The sequence below is a fragment of the Plectropomus leopardus genome, chromosome 7 (assembly GCF_008729295.1).
Source record: "Plectropomus leopardus isolate mb chromosome 7, YSFRI_Pleo_2.0, whole genome shotgun sequence".
Taxonomy (NCBI): Eukaryota; Metazoa; Chordata; class Actinopteri; order Perciformes; family Serranidae; genus Plectropomus; species Plectropomus leopardus.
Window position 1 is genome coordinate 17,003,850 of NC_056469.1, and position 18,070 is coordinate 17,021,919.

Sequence of the window (18,070 nt, forward strand, 5' to 3'; positions counted from 1 at the left end):
CTGAAGGTAAGAGACTGATTTTTCTCCTCTGTAAAGGTTGCTAACTCCTCCTAGAATCACATGACCTTAGTTCGATACAGATTTCCCTGAGGTATGATAGCAACATGGGACTCAACAGAGGCTCCATACCAACAGGAACAGACACTTCACCTTTCCCAGCTGGGACTCGCATGACTCATGATAAATATCATGTTCACACTAGGGTTGAGCGGTGTGACTGTATACCCCGGTATTTAGAAATCCTGATGGCATGATTTTCAATGCCGTCAAAAACACAGATGCTGCTCTTTCATTAAAAGTGACACGGAGATGCTGTACTGAGGCGATGTAGTGCACGCTATGAACCACCAGAGGTCAGTGTACTGGTGGAGCAGGCGGCTGCGCCAACAGACATGGTGACTGCAGGTGGCGGGAAAATGGTTACAGGACTGTAAACGGCCGAGAGAGACCGCGGGAAGTACAGCATATTTTCATATCTACCTTGCTGAATTAAGAGTTTATTGTGACCATGCCAGAGGTGATGATTGTTGGAACAGTGGATTTTCTATTTAGATGACTAACAAGACTTCTGAAGATGGTTTCGGTGATTTTATTTTATGTTGAGTTTGAATGAAGTGGGTTTTACAAGAGTTGTCAGGTAATTAAGTTAGTCTTAGTTTGTTGAAAGCAAGAAACTTGAATAAGGTGTTTAATAAGGAAAATATATTAAATACTGCCTTTTTTGACATTTTGTACGGGAGGTGGGGGTAGCACACGCACAAATACAGTCATATACCGCACACTGGTGAAATTTCAGGAAGGTACGAAATAGCAGATTCTGCTCGAGCCTAGTTCACATGCATCCTGCTTCTCTCTTAACCTTTTTCTCTTTATAACACACTCCATAATACACACACACCTGGATTTATTATTGTGCTGGCAGTATTGTTACGGATATGTGTCCTGTGAGCTCTGTCTTTTTAATATCCTGCCTTTCAGAAGCGTCCGTGGCAAAACTTGTCAGAAATGTCCAGTGCAATCAGAAGAACTAAACAGGAAACTCCCACAGATTCATTTCATGCATGATGTTCCCAGTTCTGTGGAAAGGCTGTAATCAACAATATTCCAGTGAAACGAGTGATTGTGAAACTTGTGCTGCTTAGAGTTGGCTGAACTTGTACGTAGTGTCTTCCTCTCCGTTCCACCCACATTTCAGCAAATGCCTCTTCTGAGTCACACCACATAATGACGCCACACTGTGCATGTTTTCACTCCAGAAAGGACAAAGACACAAAGCGTAGTTTGTCTTTTTACCGATCCTGTCTTTGCCGTCACCTTCTGCAGAAATGTGGGAGACAAACAATTTCGTAACTTTCATGTTTCATAAATAAATCACGCCAGAAAAACACCAATTCCAGAAAGCTTCTTCCACACAGCCGAACTGAAGTGATTTTGTCTTCTGGTAGTATTGTTGATGAATTTCTGCTGTTACATAACACTGCTGAACCTCCTTCACAGTTAAGCAACACAACATGGGGATGCCAACATGTTAATGCCAAACACTGTGAGCCTGCAGATATGATTTCAAGCTGAAGAGCTACCTCAGGGGATTGAAGGAATCAAAGGCTTAGCGGAGATTTGAGCACTGCAGGTCCATCGGAAACATCCTAATGTCAACACAATTGCCACTGAATCAGGGATTTTCTGCAAGGCAGATTTGAGATTGACACAATGCAAACAAGCTCTCCAAATCTGTATTTATATGGTAAATACATTCAAAAGGCTTTAGTCATATCTGAGATTCAAAGGTTCAAATTTCTATTAGCAAGTCCATGTCATATTAAACATGATTATTTTCTCAAAACTATTATTGCCTTTTCTCCCACATAATTCAAAACCTCTCCTTTGAATCAAAACAGCATTTTTAATAATAAAAATGCATTATATATCAAATCATCATTATCCTAAAACAGAAAAAGGGCTGCATTTCATTTTAGCTTCCTTTGAATGTTATAAAAAAGCGCCCCTTCATTTAAACAAATGACAGCCTGGCTTTGAGCTGGATCTCTGGAAATGCTAATCCACCCTAGAACCTAATCCTGAATTTAGCAGGTTAATGGAGATTGGGATGTTTCATGTTTTTTCAGTGTCAGACCATGGACATATATGCAGATGATAGCTTCATTCATACTAGAACAAGGTGTTTGACATGTGTGTGTTTTGTGAGGGGGGAGAGGAGACTGGAGCTCTTAAAGCAATAACATAATGCCCTTGAGCATGTTTTAAGTAGATTAAGGGAATCTCAAAGCCTAACTGAGGGCATGTTTAGGTTAAAAGACGGTAATAATTGATCCACTTTAAGACAGACTGCCTTTCTACGGTGTCTCTGACAAACAGCAGGCGGCCAGCATCAATAAGATCTGATGTTTCTTCTTGCTTCCTTCTTATCTCACACTCTGGGCCTTTGCTGCCTATCAAGCCGCTCACTCTGCCTTTGACTGTCTCTGCAGCCCGTTTCTACCTAAGTCTGTCTTCTCGGGTATTCTCCTTTGGATCGGCTCATCTCACCCCCAGTTTTACTTTCCCGTCCCTTCATGCACTTTGTGAGTTTTGTACATAGATGGTAAGATCGAGTGAAAAGTTGACTGATCAGTTTTAACAGTTTGGAGTGCATCTTGCAGTATGGCAAATTACTTGAAAAACAATAAATTGCTTTGGAACTTGAATCTCTTAGTACAAGTTTACATAAAGGCTGTGAGGTTCATAAATTATGAGCTCTTTTGGATATGGCAACATGGTCTCACTCGCATCTCGTTAAATACCTACGTGGTCCTACACATCAAACTATCACCCGTTACTCTTTTTTGGACACTCTGGGACGGCATGTCAATTTATGCTCCAGACATGCATTGTGTCTTTTCAAAATAAACTTAGAACGTAGGTAAAAAAAACCTACTGTGGTTTGGCTTAAAATAGTACATTCGTTACTATCGTAATGTACATCACCTATGTAACGTAACATGCACCACTAGCTTAGTGTGCTACACATTCTAGCATACTACTATGTTGTTATTCAAATAACCCAATTGACTTTTGGTTTCACACAGGAAATGAAAAGACAGTCTCCTGAGAGTTAGTCTGGAGTTTGTCTGAAGTATAAATTAGTTAGTGCTGCCCCAATGTGATGATTCAAATAAGCAATGAGATTCTTCACGTTTAGCAATTATCTTTTTTGTTTTCTGGTTGCTTGTTTTTTTTTACTGTCAATTAGTGCAGAGTACTTCTGGGAATTTTTCAGTCCCCAGAATTAGCTGCAGAGTGAGGGTTTAATTTACAGCTTACAGCAGCTTAATATAGTGCAGTCTCTGGCTTTTGTTGGATATCTAGTGTCAGCAAAAATGTTTGGACATTTCTGATGCATTGTTACTGCAGTTGGCGTGCGTTAGCTCAGAGGGTTAACTTGTTTACTGTGTTATGTGCGTCACTTTCATCACTGTCACCCTGAACGTCCCGTAGAACCCAGTTCAAACTCTAAAACTATATATATATAAAAAGTAACAGTTAATTATTTGTATTAAACAGCCAAATCCAATTCAATGGACACAATTCTGAATCAGGTACAGCCCCAACATTTTAGGCATTAATCAGTCTTGTTTCTGTGGTATGAGTATTCTGTATCTTATTTTTAATGGCTGAGTCTTTTATATGGAAATAAAATAAAACTATGCTGAATGGAATATACATATTAAAACAAACAGACTTTCGGAAGATGTAGTAACTGTAGAGGGGGAGAGGTGGCAACAGTAAGGGGAGAATGGAGAGGGGGTTAAAACATTCATATGTCTCTTTCCTTCTGTCTCTGATTTATGCACATACATAATTCTGATCACATCGTGCCAACTCCCCTGGGAGCCTGTCTAGCAGATGTATCTTATGGAAATGAGGCTCTGAGGTTATATATATACTATAGGCTGTGTGAGGCTTGTGAAGCAAATGTGAATTAGAGGCAGAGTGGTGTGTGTGGCTGTGTGTATTTATCATCATTATTATATGTATTTGTTGAAGTGGGGGAGTGACCAGACAGCTAAAAGCAATAGTTGATCTTTTTAGTAATGGTAGAGACCCCAGATCCATAGCACATACAGTACATTATACACCGCATCAAGTCTAATGAAATATATGTGACATGTTACTCATTTCATAACATGTTGGTTCATGGCTTTATTTCAGAGGCATGTTGTGTCGCCACAGTGGGAACAAACTGGTCTTTAATTCCCAGTGAGAGGTCAGAGTATACAGCATTGCTGATAAAAGAGCCCAGCATGGCCAGCCCAACAAACTGCAAAGACATATTGAGTGGATAACCTCTTCCCAGGTCTCTCAGAGAGTGTGTCTCCCTGCTCAGGGTCTCTGGCCTACTGTTCACGTTAATGAGGTTCTCTGTTATTGAGCAACAGGAAATGCCGGGGCCCACTGGGACCAGCTTGTGCAAAGCAAAGAAAGAATCAAGTTTCTGCCAAAGACAAACTTGATGGACATGCGCGCGGCATGGAGCGGCTGGCGTCTCCCACAACAAACATCAGCTACTGCTCACTCGCCGTCCTCTTCTTCTGTCTCTCTTGTTCCCATTGAACCCGTAAACACTTTTTTTTTTATTTTAGCCCTCTCCTCTACGTTCTCCCTCTCAGCATCACTTGGCCACTGAGGGTGGTTGCCATGGTAACACCACCCACAGGAGCCGGCTACCTTCCCTGTTACCGTAGCAACTGGTTCCCTACAGAATTTCAAGCATGTCACTCAGTCTCTCTCTCTCTCTCTCTCTTGCTTGTTATCAGTCTGCCTCGCTCTCTCTTTCTTCCTCACATGAAAGAGTCCCCATATGTTTGCCTTGACTTTCTATCCTCGGCAGGTCGCTGATCATTGCTTTAACGGTTGGTTAGCTTTCCTTATCACTGTCTGTTGGTTGTTTACATGCCACTTAAATTACTTACGCAATACTGGGCCCTACTGAGTTGGGCTTATTGACTCTCTTTCCCCTGTTATATTGTAGAAATGTTTCAACTAAGCTTATAATATGTAATTGTATAGCAGTGCAAATGACAATAATTTCATCCAAACAACAATGGCAACAACAATACTCTGGTGCCATCTTTGGTCAGACAACATGACTTTAATGAATGAATGCAATGCATAGTATGTTTCTGTAATAATCAAAGTAGTCACTTTTTTTCTCTAATGGATTTATTATTTATTATTCATACATTAAATGAAATCACCAGAAGTGTCCTGATTTTGGGGGTTTTGAAGCTTCAGTGAGAATTATCTGTGAATATTTGAAGCTTTGCCGCAAAAGACAACACAAGGTATCGTCCTTTTCCTAAAACTTATTGTCATAATTTATATTGGCAACTTTGCTGTTATTGCTACTATAAAATCAAAACTTCAAGAATTTTCTTTTTTATATTGAAGCAAAAACAGCAACCAAATGTGCAATAATCATATCAAATTACAGCTATACCCCATTAAACAAATTAAGAAATAAACAGACATGCCAGCCCATGCCAGTGTTAAATAGTGTTGGATAACTATTCAGTAATAGTGTGATACGATATAATATAATGCATCAATGTATACCATATTTATCATTCTAATCTTGCCCACTACAACAGTACTATCAGGGACAGCATGATATTGTACTGTTTTTGATCATCCCCGTCTTGGTAAATCTCAGTGTGGTGACTCAGTAGCTGACTAAACGATTCGTCACATGTTCCGCTGTTTTTTCCGCTTCAGGGCCGCACAGCCTGCATGTTGCAACACAGCTGATTATCTTTCCATTTTGCTCAATCAACTTCACCAACTGTTTCTCCTTCTGAGACCTCCTTAAAGTATGCTAACATGCACTATTACAAAAGATGGGATGTTTGAATTGGAATCATCTGATTATCATCAGTCAATGGAGACACGCATGTCTGTATGCCTCAAATTGAAAACAGGCATTTTACCATTTCAGTAGCACTAGAAAGCGTAGTTTGACAAATCCACCAAAACTAATAATGATAACTGAGATCATGTCAAGCTGACATGTCCTGTCTTGCTTTAGCCCTCTCAGTGTTATTCTAGACCGGGCCACTCTGGTGAGATAATGCGTGCTGGCTGTGCAGTCTGCCAGTCTGTGCTGCAGAATCACTCAGTAGATTAAATATTAGTGTTATCTCATTTCCTCAGGCCATAAAGTCTCCACAGAGTGTCCAACTGAAGGGAAAATGGTTTAATCATTGAGACAATCTGCACAAAAGACCCCTCACCGGGGCCTGGAACCTCCGTTTGTGCTTTGTGCTTTTATTACACTTTTTTTCCGAAATTGCGGCAGGATTCATGCGAAGTACCCAATTTGTCAGACGAGCTTGGGTGAGTATTGGCTGTTAACTGGCACAGCTTGGCCTCGGCGAGCACAATGACCCTGAGCTGAGACAAGGATGGAATACTATTTGTCTCTCCCCATCACTGGCTGACTCTTATTGTTTATGATTCGCAGCAGCCACAGCAGCACCTGAGTCTTTCTATCATCTATAGCTGTTTTATAGCAGCGGGCTGGTTGTTTATGGTAGGCAAGCCATCTATGTACACTGTATAAAATAGAGTGAAAAGCTGGCAGCCTTTGGAGAATCTTTGCTGGGTTTGCTGAATTCTGAGCATTGAGTCAAATGCTGTGGGAACATTTTGTCTCCGGGGAACAGATGGTATGTTTGAGACTCCTTTGCTTGAAGTACACACTCCTGTACAAAGCATTTCATCCGAAAACACACACCCTGGTAAATAAACAACTTCTGGTAATGCATTTGTTTGCCATATTTGTGAAAATATCAAATTTCAGTTTTAAATATAGAAAAAGTTTCTAATTGAAGTACTCATTGAATACACAATACTCAGTATTAAAGGTCCAGTGTGTAGGATTTAGGGGAACATATTTTGAAGAAATTGATAATGATTTATTAAGTGTTTTCTTTATTGTATAATTATCTGAAAATAAGAATTATTGTGATTTTGTTATGAGCCGTTTATATCTAGGAGTGGATCCTCATTCACAGAGTCTGCTGTGTTACACTGCCATTAAGTAGCTTGAAACAGATAACACAAAAACAGACAAGGACATTCATGGTTTTTTATTTTAAGTGAAACTAAAGTAACTTAAAAAGTAAAAACCATATGAACAATGAACACATTCTAACTGTGAGAAGTTTCAGCTGGTTGCAATCTGCAGTCCTTACCATTTGATGTCACTAAATCCCCCTAAAAATCTTACACACTGCTCCTTTAATTTTACTGCTCACAAAAACATCTCACAGCTGAACACGACAGGTTCATACGAGGATTTTGGTGATTGTTAAAAAGCATTTCACATTGCCTGCCAGCCATGCCACCACAGCAGAAACAAAGAGTATAACAGTGGATCAGGAGGCAGACCCATCCCTTTCTCTCTTTGAAACCAGGACCGATATCCAATCAAACAGTAAAACTAAGCAGTGCTGATCGGATATATATCAGAATTATGTTACTGTACTTCCTATTCCAAGCCTTAAATGTTTTTAGAAACAAATTTTTGTGCCATGCTAAACTGTAAGAGCAAGCATTTATAAGCAGGAAGTGGGCGCCATAATGCTTCCTGCACAGTGAAAACGAAGGCCGGAAAAACTTAGATCAAAAGGTAAAACTAGCACTGATGAATTATAAACAAAGATTCTGTTACTGTGTTGCATATTTCTTGCCTCAGTAGTTTTGAACACCATGTATTAGCTTACCGTCTAAGTGTAATTCGAACTTGTTTCTTGCCAGCCGGCCACCGTTAGTTCAAAGGGAGGGGGGACTCATTATGTCATCCACCAGCGAGAGTATTTATCTGTCGCATGCGGTGCATTGCATTCTGGTAGTTGTAGGTTTCTACCTTGTGAACAAAAATGTCTTTTGTCTCTGTTTCCTCTGGTCATGTAGCACCAACTTCAAAAGTCATCTCTCTACTGCATAGACCTAGTTTTATGTGAGGACTATCTTTATATCTGTTGGCATTTACAATACAACGATACATTTTTAACAGAAAATGGGAGCAACTGACAAGCAAAGTACAGCACAAACCTCCAAAAATAACGGTTCATATTGTAAGAGTATCTGATGGCAAAAGTTTTAACTGTATTAGTAAAGTGTAGTGTTGAGCTGCAACAATTAATCGATTAATTTTGTAATTATTATTAGGCTATTTCTAAGTCAACTGGCAACTAGTTAGTCAACTTAATCATTTATTAATTGGTTTGAGTATTTTTTAAGAAAAGGGTAAAAAAAAGAAAAATATCTCTGTTTCCAGCTCCTTAAATGTGGATATTTTTTGTTTTTGTTACTCTTCTATGACAGTAGATGGAATATCTTTGAGTTGTGGACAAAGAGAAACACTGATTGACATTTTTGTCCATTTTCTGACATTTTAAGGATCAAACAACTAATCCATTAGTAGAGAAAAAATAGACAGACTTATTGAAAATGAAAATAGTCGTTGTAGTCCGTGTGTACTGACAGCAGAGAACCAGCATAAGCAAATAAAGACAGGCAGAGTCAAATGTCTGAAAATATCAAGAATGAAGAAAAAAATGAGAGAGCAGCAAAGGGCAGAAAAAGAATAAAACGAAGGGTGAGTTTGAAGCATGAATTATTCAAGAACAATCACAGTATACACAAGGAAAAGGGAAAGATGTAACTGGCCACTGAAAGCTGCTGAGGCAGATGGGGGAGCAGGGTCGGGGAGGGGGGGGAGGGGAGGGGGAAGGGGGGGCTTTTGGGTGGGGGAGGAGAGGCTGGGGCAGAGGCGGGGTGGAGGGATGGGGGGCAAGGAGGAGACAGGCGTGGGGATTTTCTTTTGTGTTCTGCAGAGCGAGGCTGGGGAGTGGACCTGGAGGGCGGGGAAAGGAGGGGTAACAAAAAAAAAGCAGGTAGCATGAAGAGAGAGGACTGGCATCGGAGCGTTGAAAGAGTGCGTGACAAGTGCCAAAACCCCGTCGACAAGCGAGAGCCCAGACCTTTCCACGGCCTTCAATAATTGATGCAGCTTCTGCAGCGTGCCATCTTTTTAAAGCAGCAAGTGTGTGGTGAATCTGTGTGTATTTCTGAGCTATCTGTGTAACTGTGTGACCTAATTGTGTGTATTTTATTGTTTTTTGACCATCAGTACCACTCTACCTTTGTTACATTTGGCTTAATGTCTTGGAAATGAGCTTTTAGTCCTTCTGATAAAGCTGTGCACTTTGTAGCCAAAGCTGTGCAAATGATGGCGGAGTGAAAACGACCAGCCAAAAACTACATCCATTTCCCTCCAAAGCAGCCCATGTTCTCCTGTAGAATGTTAATACTGGTCTGATCAGTCTGAGTGGACCCAAGAACCCCACACTCTTTTAAACCCTGCAGCCACGGCCGTTAAGGAAATTAGATTTTTTTGCAGTCCCACTTTCATACAACCCACTCTGGCCACCGGGTTTTTCTTGCCTCTGTCCCCCCACCCGCCCCTCGTCTCATTTCAAGGCCACCTGTGAATACATGTACATGACAGAGACGGATCTCTCTGCTCTCCCAGATGCTCGGCTTGAGCAGCAATAGGGCTGGGTTCCTCCATTAGCATGCACTCCACCCTGCAACCCACATAACATTCTACATGCTCTACATCACTTACACTCTCTATCCTCCCTCACCCTCTCTGTCTCTCAAATCATCCGCTGTGCCAGGGCAATCCCCCTCTCTCTCTCTCTCTCTCTCTCTCCCTCCACCAGCCCTCAATCTGTTTCTCTCTCTTTTTTCCTCCTTAACATGGAGGACAAGTGTTATCACCACACTGCAGATGTTTTCGTGGGGGGGCTCCTCCGAAACCTCCCACTGGCTGCGACAGTACTAAACATCTCTCTTCGCCTTGGCATTAAACTTTCCGCAGAAATCCAACCCGTTAGGCTTACAGAGGCAGTTATGCTGGGTGTGAAGACGTTGGGCTGCAGTGATATCTCTGCCCTGCAAGACTCTGGAGAGGAGCCACAGCTGGATGTGATCAGGATGCTTGTATCTCAATCCCTCTAGGTGACACTGAGCAAACTCATGACATGTGCAACCATACACACAGAAGACACCTGTACACATCCAAACCACACAGTCCCATCCGGGCTCCAGCTTTTACAGACATATGCAAGCAATCAGATCAGATCTGTAAGTAGGCTTGAAATTGCCCCATGAATCTACATATATGATATATGTGGCATTCAGGAAGAGGATGATGAAAGGGAACGTAACTTTTAGTAAACTGGAAGTTTAGGTGACTCCTATATCATGTGTAACCTAGAAACTGAAGTGCAGTCTACAAAGAAAAGAAATTAACTCATCAAATGCAGTGCATGAGGTTATACATGACAGGCTATAGAGATGACACAAAGTGATGAGCCTTGCAAGCAAACATTATTAAATGCTAAATTGGGAATTACTCCCTTTCCAGCTGAGACACATAATTTGAAATATTTCAAAGAAGACAAGATTGAATCATCTAAACCAAGATTTGGCAGAGCCTCCCTGAACCTATCTGGAGGATGCCGTGCAAACGTGCAATTAATGTCAATTTCATTTCAGCTGAAAAGCTGGATGAACTCCACGCCTGAAGACAGAAATGTACACGTTCTTCATTTACACTCTGAACAACTAGAAGTGATCATGGAAATTAAAACCGCCCAATAACCCTCTGAACCACACAGCACAAGGCACTGTTTCAATGTGTTTGACTGCAAGATGGCCAACAGGCACATTAATATCGTTCACACCTCTAGTAACAGCTCAACTGCTCGAGCTCTTTTTCAGCGCTCCCTTCCTTGGGTACAGTGTAGCTCTCATTTCACAATGACTCTGCAGGATTTAATCCAGGTCCTGCTCCTGTGAGTGTGCTGCACTTCAAAAAACCTTGGAAAGGAAGTCAGATACAGAGAACAAGGGGGAAAAACGTGATACAACAAAATGGTCCGTTTTATGCCCACTGGCACACGGATATAGTAGAGAATAGCAAGCGCACGGGAATCCATTAGTGGAACCCGATTATCTCTTGGCTCTAAAATTAATTAAGTGAGTGTAGGGCAGAGTGTGTGTGTGTGTGTGTGTGTGTGTGTGTGTGTATTTATGTGCATGTGTGGTGTGTGTGTGTGTGTGTGTGTGTGTGTGTGTGTGTGTGTGTGTGTATCTGGCTGTCCTTATCTTTTTTTCTTGTTTTTTCCCCAACAAATCCTCTTTTGTTTCTGCACTGAGAGGCAGATGGGGGTGGGAGGTGCATGGATCTGTGTGGCTCTATTCCAGCACAAGGCCTGAAATTGCTGTTGGTGGGGCTGTAGTGGTGGAAGAGCAGGGTGAGAGGGGGTTACACAGAGACTTTATGACTCACCGTTTTTATTTTAATCTTCAGCCACACTAAAACCCACTTCCTACCCTTCTGCTCTTTCCTTCCATTTACTCTCCCTCCCATTCCTGCCTTTATGCTTCGTGCTTTCCCAGGCTTTTTTTTTTTTTTTACTTCCTGAAACCTGTTGTAGATACAGTGGGGTTGTTTCTGGGTCTACTTTTCTTCTGGACTGGACTGCTCAGGCTCAGGTTCACACTGCTGCAGTCATTTATCTTGATAAATACAGAGCTGGTTGACTAAAGCTGAGCATACCTATAGTCCCTAGCCTCCCTTTTTTATCCAATATCGCGACACACAAACACAATCTTTGTGTGATTGCTTTCATAAATCAGATTTTCCTGTGTGAAGGTTGTGTTGTAGCAGAAACTGAGCTCTCTAGCTCCAATCTGGCTTTCTGTTTTATTGGTAAGTGAGTATTCACAATGTCATTGTGACTCCCTAAAGTTTGTGATCTTAAAGAGTAGGCCTGGGTGCTATGAGGATATACGTATATGCCGCAGAATGTTGTGGATTTGTCAACTTTTAAGAGATTTTGGCAAACAATTTCTGCAGCAGTAAGCAGTTTCTTTATTTGTATCAGACCGTTACATACTAGTGTTGTCAAAAATAAATTTACACTTTTGCAGTACTAGGGTAAGAGCTGTGCTCCCCCACTCTCTCTTGTTGTTGTTCATACAGTCATTCTGCTGTTCTCTGCTGCTAAACAAGAAAATAACAATTATCATTGGCACGGTATAACCTTTTTATATTCATCCTTAAATAAAAATCTTTAATTGTGTACCCTCATTGTCAGTTTTCCCCGAGGAATCAAAAAATTGTATCACATGTCGGTATTTTTCAAGGTATTTTATCAAAGTTGGAAATTCCAGTATCTTGACAAAACTGTTGCACACAACTTTGCAAATTAATGACCAGAACTGCTAAAAGACGATTTCAGATTTGTAAAAGTACATTTTGCATCAATGTGATGAGCTAGTGGGATTTGTGAGATTATTTAAATTCTTGGATTAGCCAAAACAAGACATTATTGCACCCATAACCAGTTTGTCTATCGATTTCCCAGAAAATGAATCACATCGTGATTGGGCTGCCTGATATTGTGATATCCTCTTTAATGGTATATGTAATTTCATATCACAATAAAGCTGAAAGATTTAGTTGATTAATCATTTAGTTGACTGACATGGAAATAATCAAGGATACCTGTGGGGTTTGGAGTGTTGGCAAAACAAGATGCCTGAATATGTCAAGTTGAGTTTTTTGGGAATTCTTATGGACTAATTGTTAGTTTCACCGGTGATCACAATATCGACTGTATATGCAGTTAAGGAATGCTAAAGGATAAAATATCTAGTTAGGAATGTCTGTTTTTTGTTCAGCGGATAAATGATATGACAAAATCTCTGAAAAATGTATATTCAAAGTCAGGTAACAGTTCATTTGGACAGTCTGCTTATATATTGTTTGTAGATCATTTGTAACTTTCATCAAACCTATTAGTTGAGATTAAACAATTCAACCAATTTAATTTGTCTGTATTTGTTAAATATAGTATCTATTAGGAATGGGCGATATAACCATATTATATTGATAATGTGATATGAGTCTAGAGTTTGGTTAAACTGTTGGCACTGGCTGCATTACAGTGATGTAATTTCCTGAACTTTCCAGACTGTTCTAGGTGTTCTTTTCTTTGCCTTCACCCATTTAGTCATTATATCCACATAACTGATTATTTATCAAAAATCTCATTGTGTAAATATTTTGTGAAAGCACCAATGGTCAACCCATCAATATTGCTGCAATATCAACGTATTTGGTCATAAATATTATAATATTTGATTTCTATATAACCCAAAACTATTCTCTATAGAGGATATGTAACAATTCACAAAATATCTGAATATTCTCAAAATAATTTAATAGAACAGTTCAAGTTAAACTAAATTATTCTGAGAATATGTACGTATGTTTGTGAATTGTCACATATATACTATACTATATATATATATATATATATATATATATATCTGTTAAACACAGACAAAGCAAGAGTTTACATTGTTACATCTCAGCTAATCAGCTGTTAAAATACTCTATAAACTATCTGCAGGCGAACTACCCAAATATATTTACCCCAAATCATGCTGTGATTTACTGTGATGTTATCCACATCTTATTAAAGATGAAAGATGAAAGCGCTCATGTAACCCATGTTAAGGCTGTAAAACCCAACACCTTTAATCCAATTCAAATTTCTCCAAGCTCCATGTATGTCAGACTCCATGATGTAGAAGTTTACATGCTGCCCATAGAGGTGGACGTTTGTCGTCTTTTCATGAATCACAGTTTGTATGAGAACTGTTAAATTAGCTAAATGCTGTGGGTGCTGCGACAGGTACAGTGAGTGCTATTGCAGCTGAGTCACCTGGGAAGGCCTCACTGGACCCGACATGTATATGACAACCTGGCATCAATGTGTCTGTCCAGTCAGAACACAGGAAGAAGTTGAATTTCTGCTAAAAAGGGTCTTTAATAATCCAGGACACAATCTAGAAGTGTAATTTGATTACACTGCGATTATCCCAGTGCACTGATAAATATGAATACCACACTATAAAAGAGAGATCAAAACAAAATTATCCAATTTCCACATTTCAGCTGAATGAAAGTTGAGTAAATTAAGGGAAGCTGACAGTTTATTAGGACTAATACCACAGTGTAATCCAGCCAGCCAACCCTCTCACAGCATAATCTTCAGTGTAAACCTTCATGGGCAGGTCTCCTTGTATGGAGCTAAAGCCTGTTCCTCAGCATAGCAGTAATCCCGCTAAGGCTCTTAGAGAAGTGAAATTATTTCAGAGTGAAAGGAGAGGCTTTATGACTGTTACAGACTCACTGTGGAAGATGGCTAATAAATAAACATCTCTCAAATCCTCTTAGGAACTTCTCAGAACCAACAGTGCTCCATATTTCAACATCTCAGACACTGCAGCTTGGTTTGCTCCTCGCTTCCAGGTGGAAAAGTACGTTTGACCTGGCTCTGGCTGGGACATCATGACTCATCCTCCCTCCTCCCCTCTACGCTCACCTCCAAACACCACCCTACACACAAACGCTCCATCCAGCACGCCTCGGGGTTTATTACAGAGATGATGGGTGCCTGAAGAGTTATTGAGAAATAAAGGCAGAGTCCATCAAACTGTGTGTCTGCTGTGAGTCGTGATGAGACAGGCGGGAGGCGGGAGCAGCTGGCGGCCCATTGATCTGTCCCTTCCTACAAGAGACTTTCACTCTCTCCTCTCTGGCTATTGATAGAGACAGATGCCAATAGGATGACCCCATATCTCTCATTAGTATGTTGCACTCTGTGTCCAATGATAAGTCAAAGTCACCCCCTCTTGCACGCATCTTCAAGGCAACATATGCAGAAATAGATGCAAAAGATCTACTGCAAATCTAGCTGATACTCACTGGTTATTTTACATTTTCCTAATCTATTCAGTGCTATCCAGTCATGAAGACCAAATGTAACAACATCAGTTGAATATGCATGACTCCATCCTGCTCAAAAGCTGCACCACTCATCTAAAACGCAGGGATGCAGGCTGATTTCTCCCTCTGACAGGGCCAGATGGGACGCAATGAGATGGGATTTGATCTCCATCCCTCCACAGAGCAAAAAGGCCTGAGTGACAGTTTTCCATGTCCGATACAGGCCCAGACTTGACGCAACGAGCCGAATACACTGTAAACCACCTCTCCACGAAGCCTCTGATATGTACGTCCCTGAATGGCAGCTTCCAGTCATATGTTATTGCAGCATTTGCATTTAAAATCCCCTCACTGTGACTGCGTTTTCGCGGGACATTTGTGTGTCATTACTCTTGTTGACACACCGGTCGGAGCTCGAGGATGCATTTGCAAATTAAACCTGCCCTAGATAAGGGTGCGTGTCAGCAATATGGAGATAGGGGCAGCTGTATGCGTGGCGTATCGACATGAACTATAATAACATAATGTTCAAAAGTCACATCGATATTCAGATAAAAACAGACAGCCAAATTACAATGCGCCATTTGTACAGATGATTGCAGGTTGTCTGGCTCTTACCTCGACGTTTTCCCACACGCAGTAGGACAATACAGCCATCAATATAGGTATTGCGGTATGTCCCATTTTCTCGCCTCCTTTTGTCTCTTTTTTTTTAAATAACGAAGTTGCTTTTCTTAAATGACTGCCTCCAACATGCGCTGTCTGGTTACATCAGATGAAGTGATGGACACTGCGTTCGTCGGGATATCTCCTGCGTCTGCGTCCTGTTCGCTCTTGCCAACGGGCTCTCCAATGGCAGCCTGGGATTTTATGTGGATGAAGGCTGACAGAACCAAGCCCTGTTTCTGCGGGTATTTATCACAGACTTTACTCACGGAGTCCTCACCGTGGCTTGGTGAAGAGAGACATCTGGTGGTGATGGATGGAGAATGCACGGCTCGGATCGCCTGCTGATTTCCTGCGTCAGTTTATGTTAAGGGAGAATCTACCCGAAAATACCGTTAACGTTACTTAGCAGTTTTCATTTGAGAGTTTAAATGAATTTACCCTTAACTGGCCGACTGTGTGATGACGTCGTCCGGGGAAAATATATTTTAGAAATGAACATCAACGATAAAGATCATATTGTTTATTTTGAAAGCAGTTTTAATTTATTGAATTTGATGATACATTTCATTATCCTGCTTGGTGAATTGCATAAAAGGCCTATAAAAATCGACATTTGCCAAGTCGTCCGTCTGTTTATGCTACACGTTTTTTGTTTTGTGTGTGTGTTTGTTTGTTTGATAGATGTTATTTTTAATGTAGTCTTTGGAGCATGTAAATAATAAGAGGTTTTACATCCATGCCTCATTATAACCAATTATTTGTTGATCTGTCTTATACATAATGTTCAACTAATCTCCTTTAATCTCCTTAACTCTTTGAAACCCGAGAAAATTTGCTTGATTTCATCTAAAAACACAAGAAGAAGGCAATGAAGAATGTAAAAAGAAATTACTAAAACATTTGAAATAAATTGGTGTAAAAAAAAAAGTAAAAGAAAATTATTTGTAAATTAGCACAAAAAAAGAAAAGGAAACAAAATATATAATATATCAATATTATAATTATGATTATTGCATACATACATACATATACATGTATGTATGTATGTATATAGCCTAGTTTTCTGGACATTTTTACCAAGTTTTTTTTTTGTTTTTTTTTTACAATATGCAGTCTGGGATGCTTGACCTTGTACCATTCACTTTTTACATATATTTAAATATAGAGCTCTGTTTTGGGATATGATATATGGATATGATTTTCTCTAAATAATAATAATAATAATAAAAGAAAGTTCAATTACCTAATTAGACATTCTTAAAAGGATACCTACTCCTCACAGAGTTATGAATATACAAGCAGTTTTAATTGCAAAAGTTGTACTGCTTGAATCTGAATTTCAAATTTGAGGGGTCACAAGGTGATAAATGCAGGTATAGTAAAAAACTTGACACACAAAATGACACTTAGTTGCCATTTTATTAGGCACAGCTGGGTAAAACTAATACAGTATACATCAGTGCTGCAGTAAACTGTATTGCATTATACACAGTAAAGTATAATTCAACAGCATCATAACTTCTAAATATGATCAGAAAGTTGAATCAACACAAACCTTATGAAGGTTGAACTGTCATAGGCTATAAGAATACATTGGTTTTAGATATGCATACCAGATAAACTGGCTTTGTAATGTAGGCCTATAAGTATTTATTTTGACTTCTCTCAAACTTTGGTTCTTTTCTTGTGCAATCCTAGACACTTCAATCCTTTAATATTTCTTCTATGAAACAATCTGAGGAGGAAAAGTCATTTTAAGGTTCAACCACTCACAACTCATGGCCACAACTTGTGATGAGGAGTTTTGAGATGGTTCTCACAAGTCAAAAAGATACCACTGGAATGGCAAATAAACAAATACACAAATGTTGGTTTATAAATAGCAACTTTTGTTGTTCTGCAATCTGATGAAACAATAAATACAACCTCTATAAAAATATTGAAGAGAGAGATATTGACTCAGTTATGTTAATTGTTGAAACTGCAGTTTAAGGCATTTCTGAGTAGCACTGCATTATTTTACATTATGTTCATTATATTTATCCATATATATAGAGAGAGAGACAGATGATAACATGTATATTTAATATGTTAATTGAGTTGAGCAGCTTACACAACTTAAAATAAACTCACTGTGTTTGTACTGTAAGATATCGGGAGATTGACTTCATTATGTTAATGAATTGTATAGTAGGCCTATATACACTACACAAACTATAAATCTATATTTGGCACGTTTTTGTAAAGTAATTTTATTCTTGAGATATTTTCTAAAGACTCCGCACAATTAAAGTCAAAATAACACATTGTAATTCGTGTATTTTTTTTTTGTCCCCCTTTACTATTCCTACATACTTACAATGTGTGTTTTTCCCCCTCGGGGTTCTTGGCAGTAACATCCACAAATGGTCAGCAGGGGGAACACACGGTATGAAAATACAGAAAAAATGTCCTCTTTTTGCTTTT

The 18,070-nt window shown here is 39.7% G+C and overlaps 1 protein-coding gene across 2 annotated transcripts in view; it reads right to left on the reverse strand.

Annotated features, from left to right (window-relative positions):
- Positions 1 to 15,810, reverse strand: part of aplp1 (amyloid beta (A4) precursor-like protein 1) — a 40,542-nt gene extending 24,732 nt beyond the window's left edge. For both annotated transcript variants that reach the window (XM_042490513.1, XM_042490511.1), the window contains exon 1: positions 15,554 to 15,810. In XM_042490513.1, coding sequence (XP_042346447.1) covers positions 15,554 to 15,619 — 66 coding nt within the window. In that variant the 5' untranslated portion in view covers positions 15,620 to 15,810. The remainder of the gene's footprint in view (positions 1 to 15,553) is intronic.
- Positions 15,811 to 18,070: the final 2,260 nt, after the last annotated feature.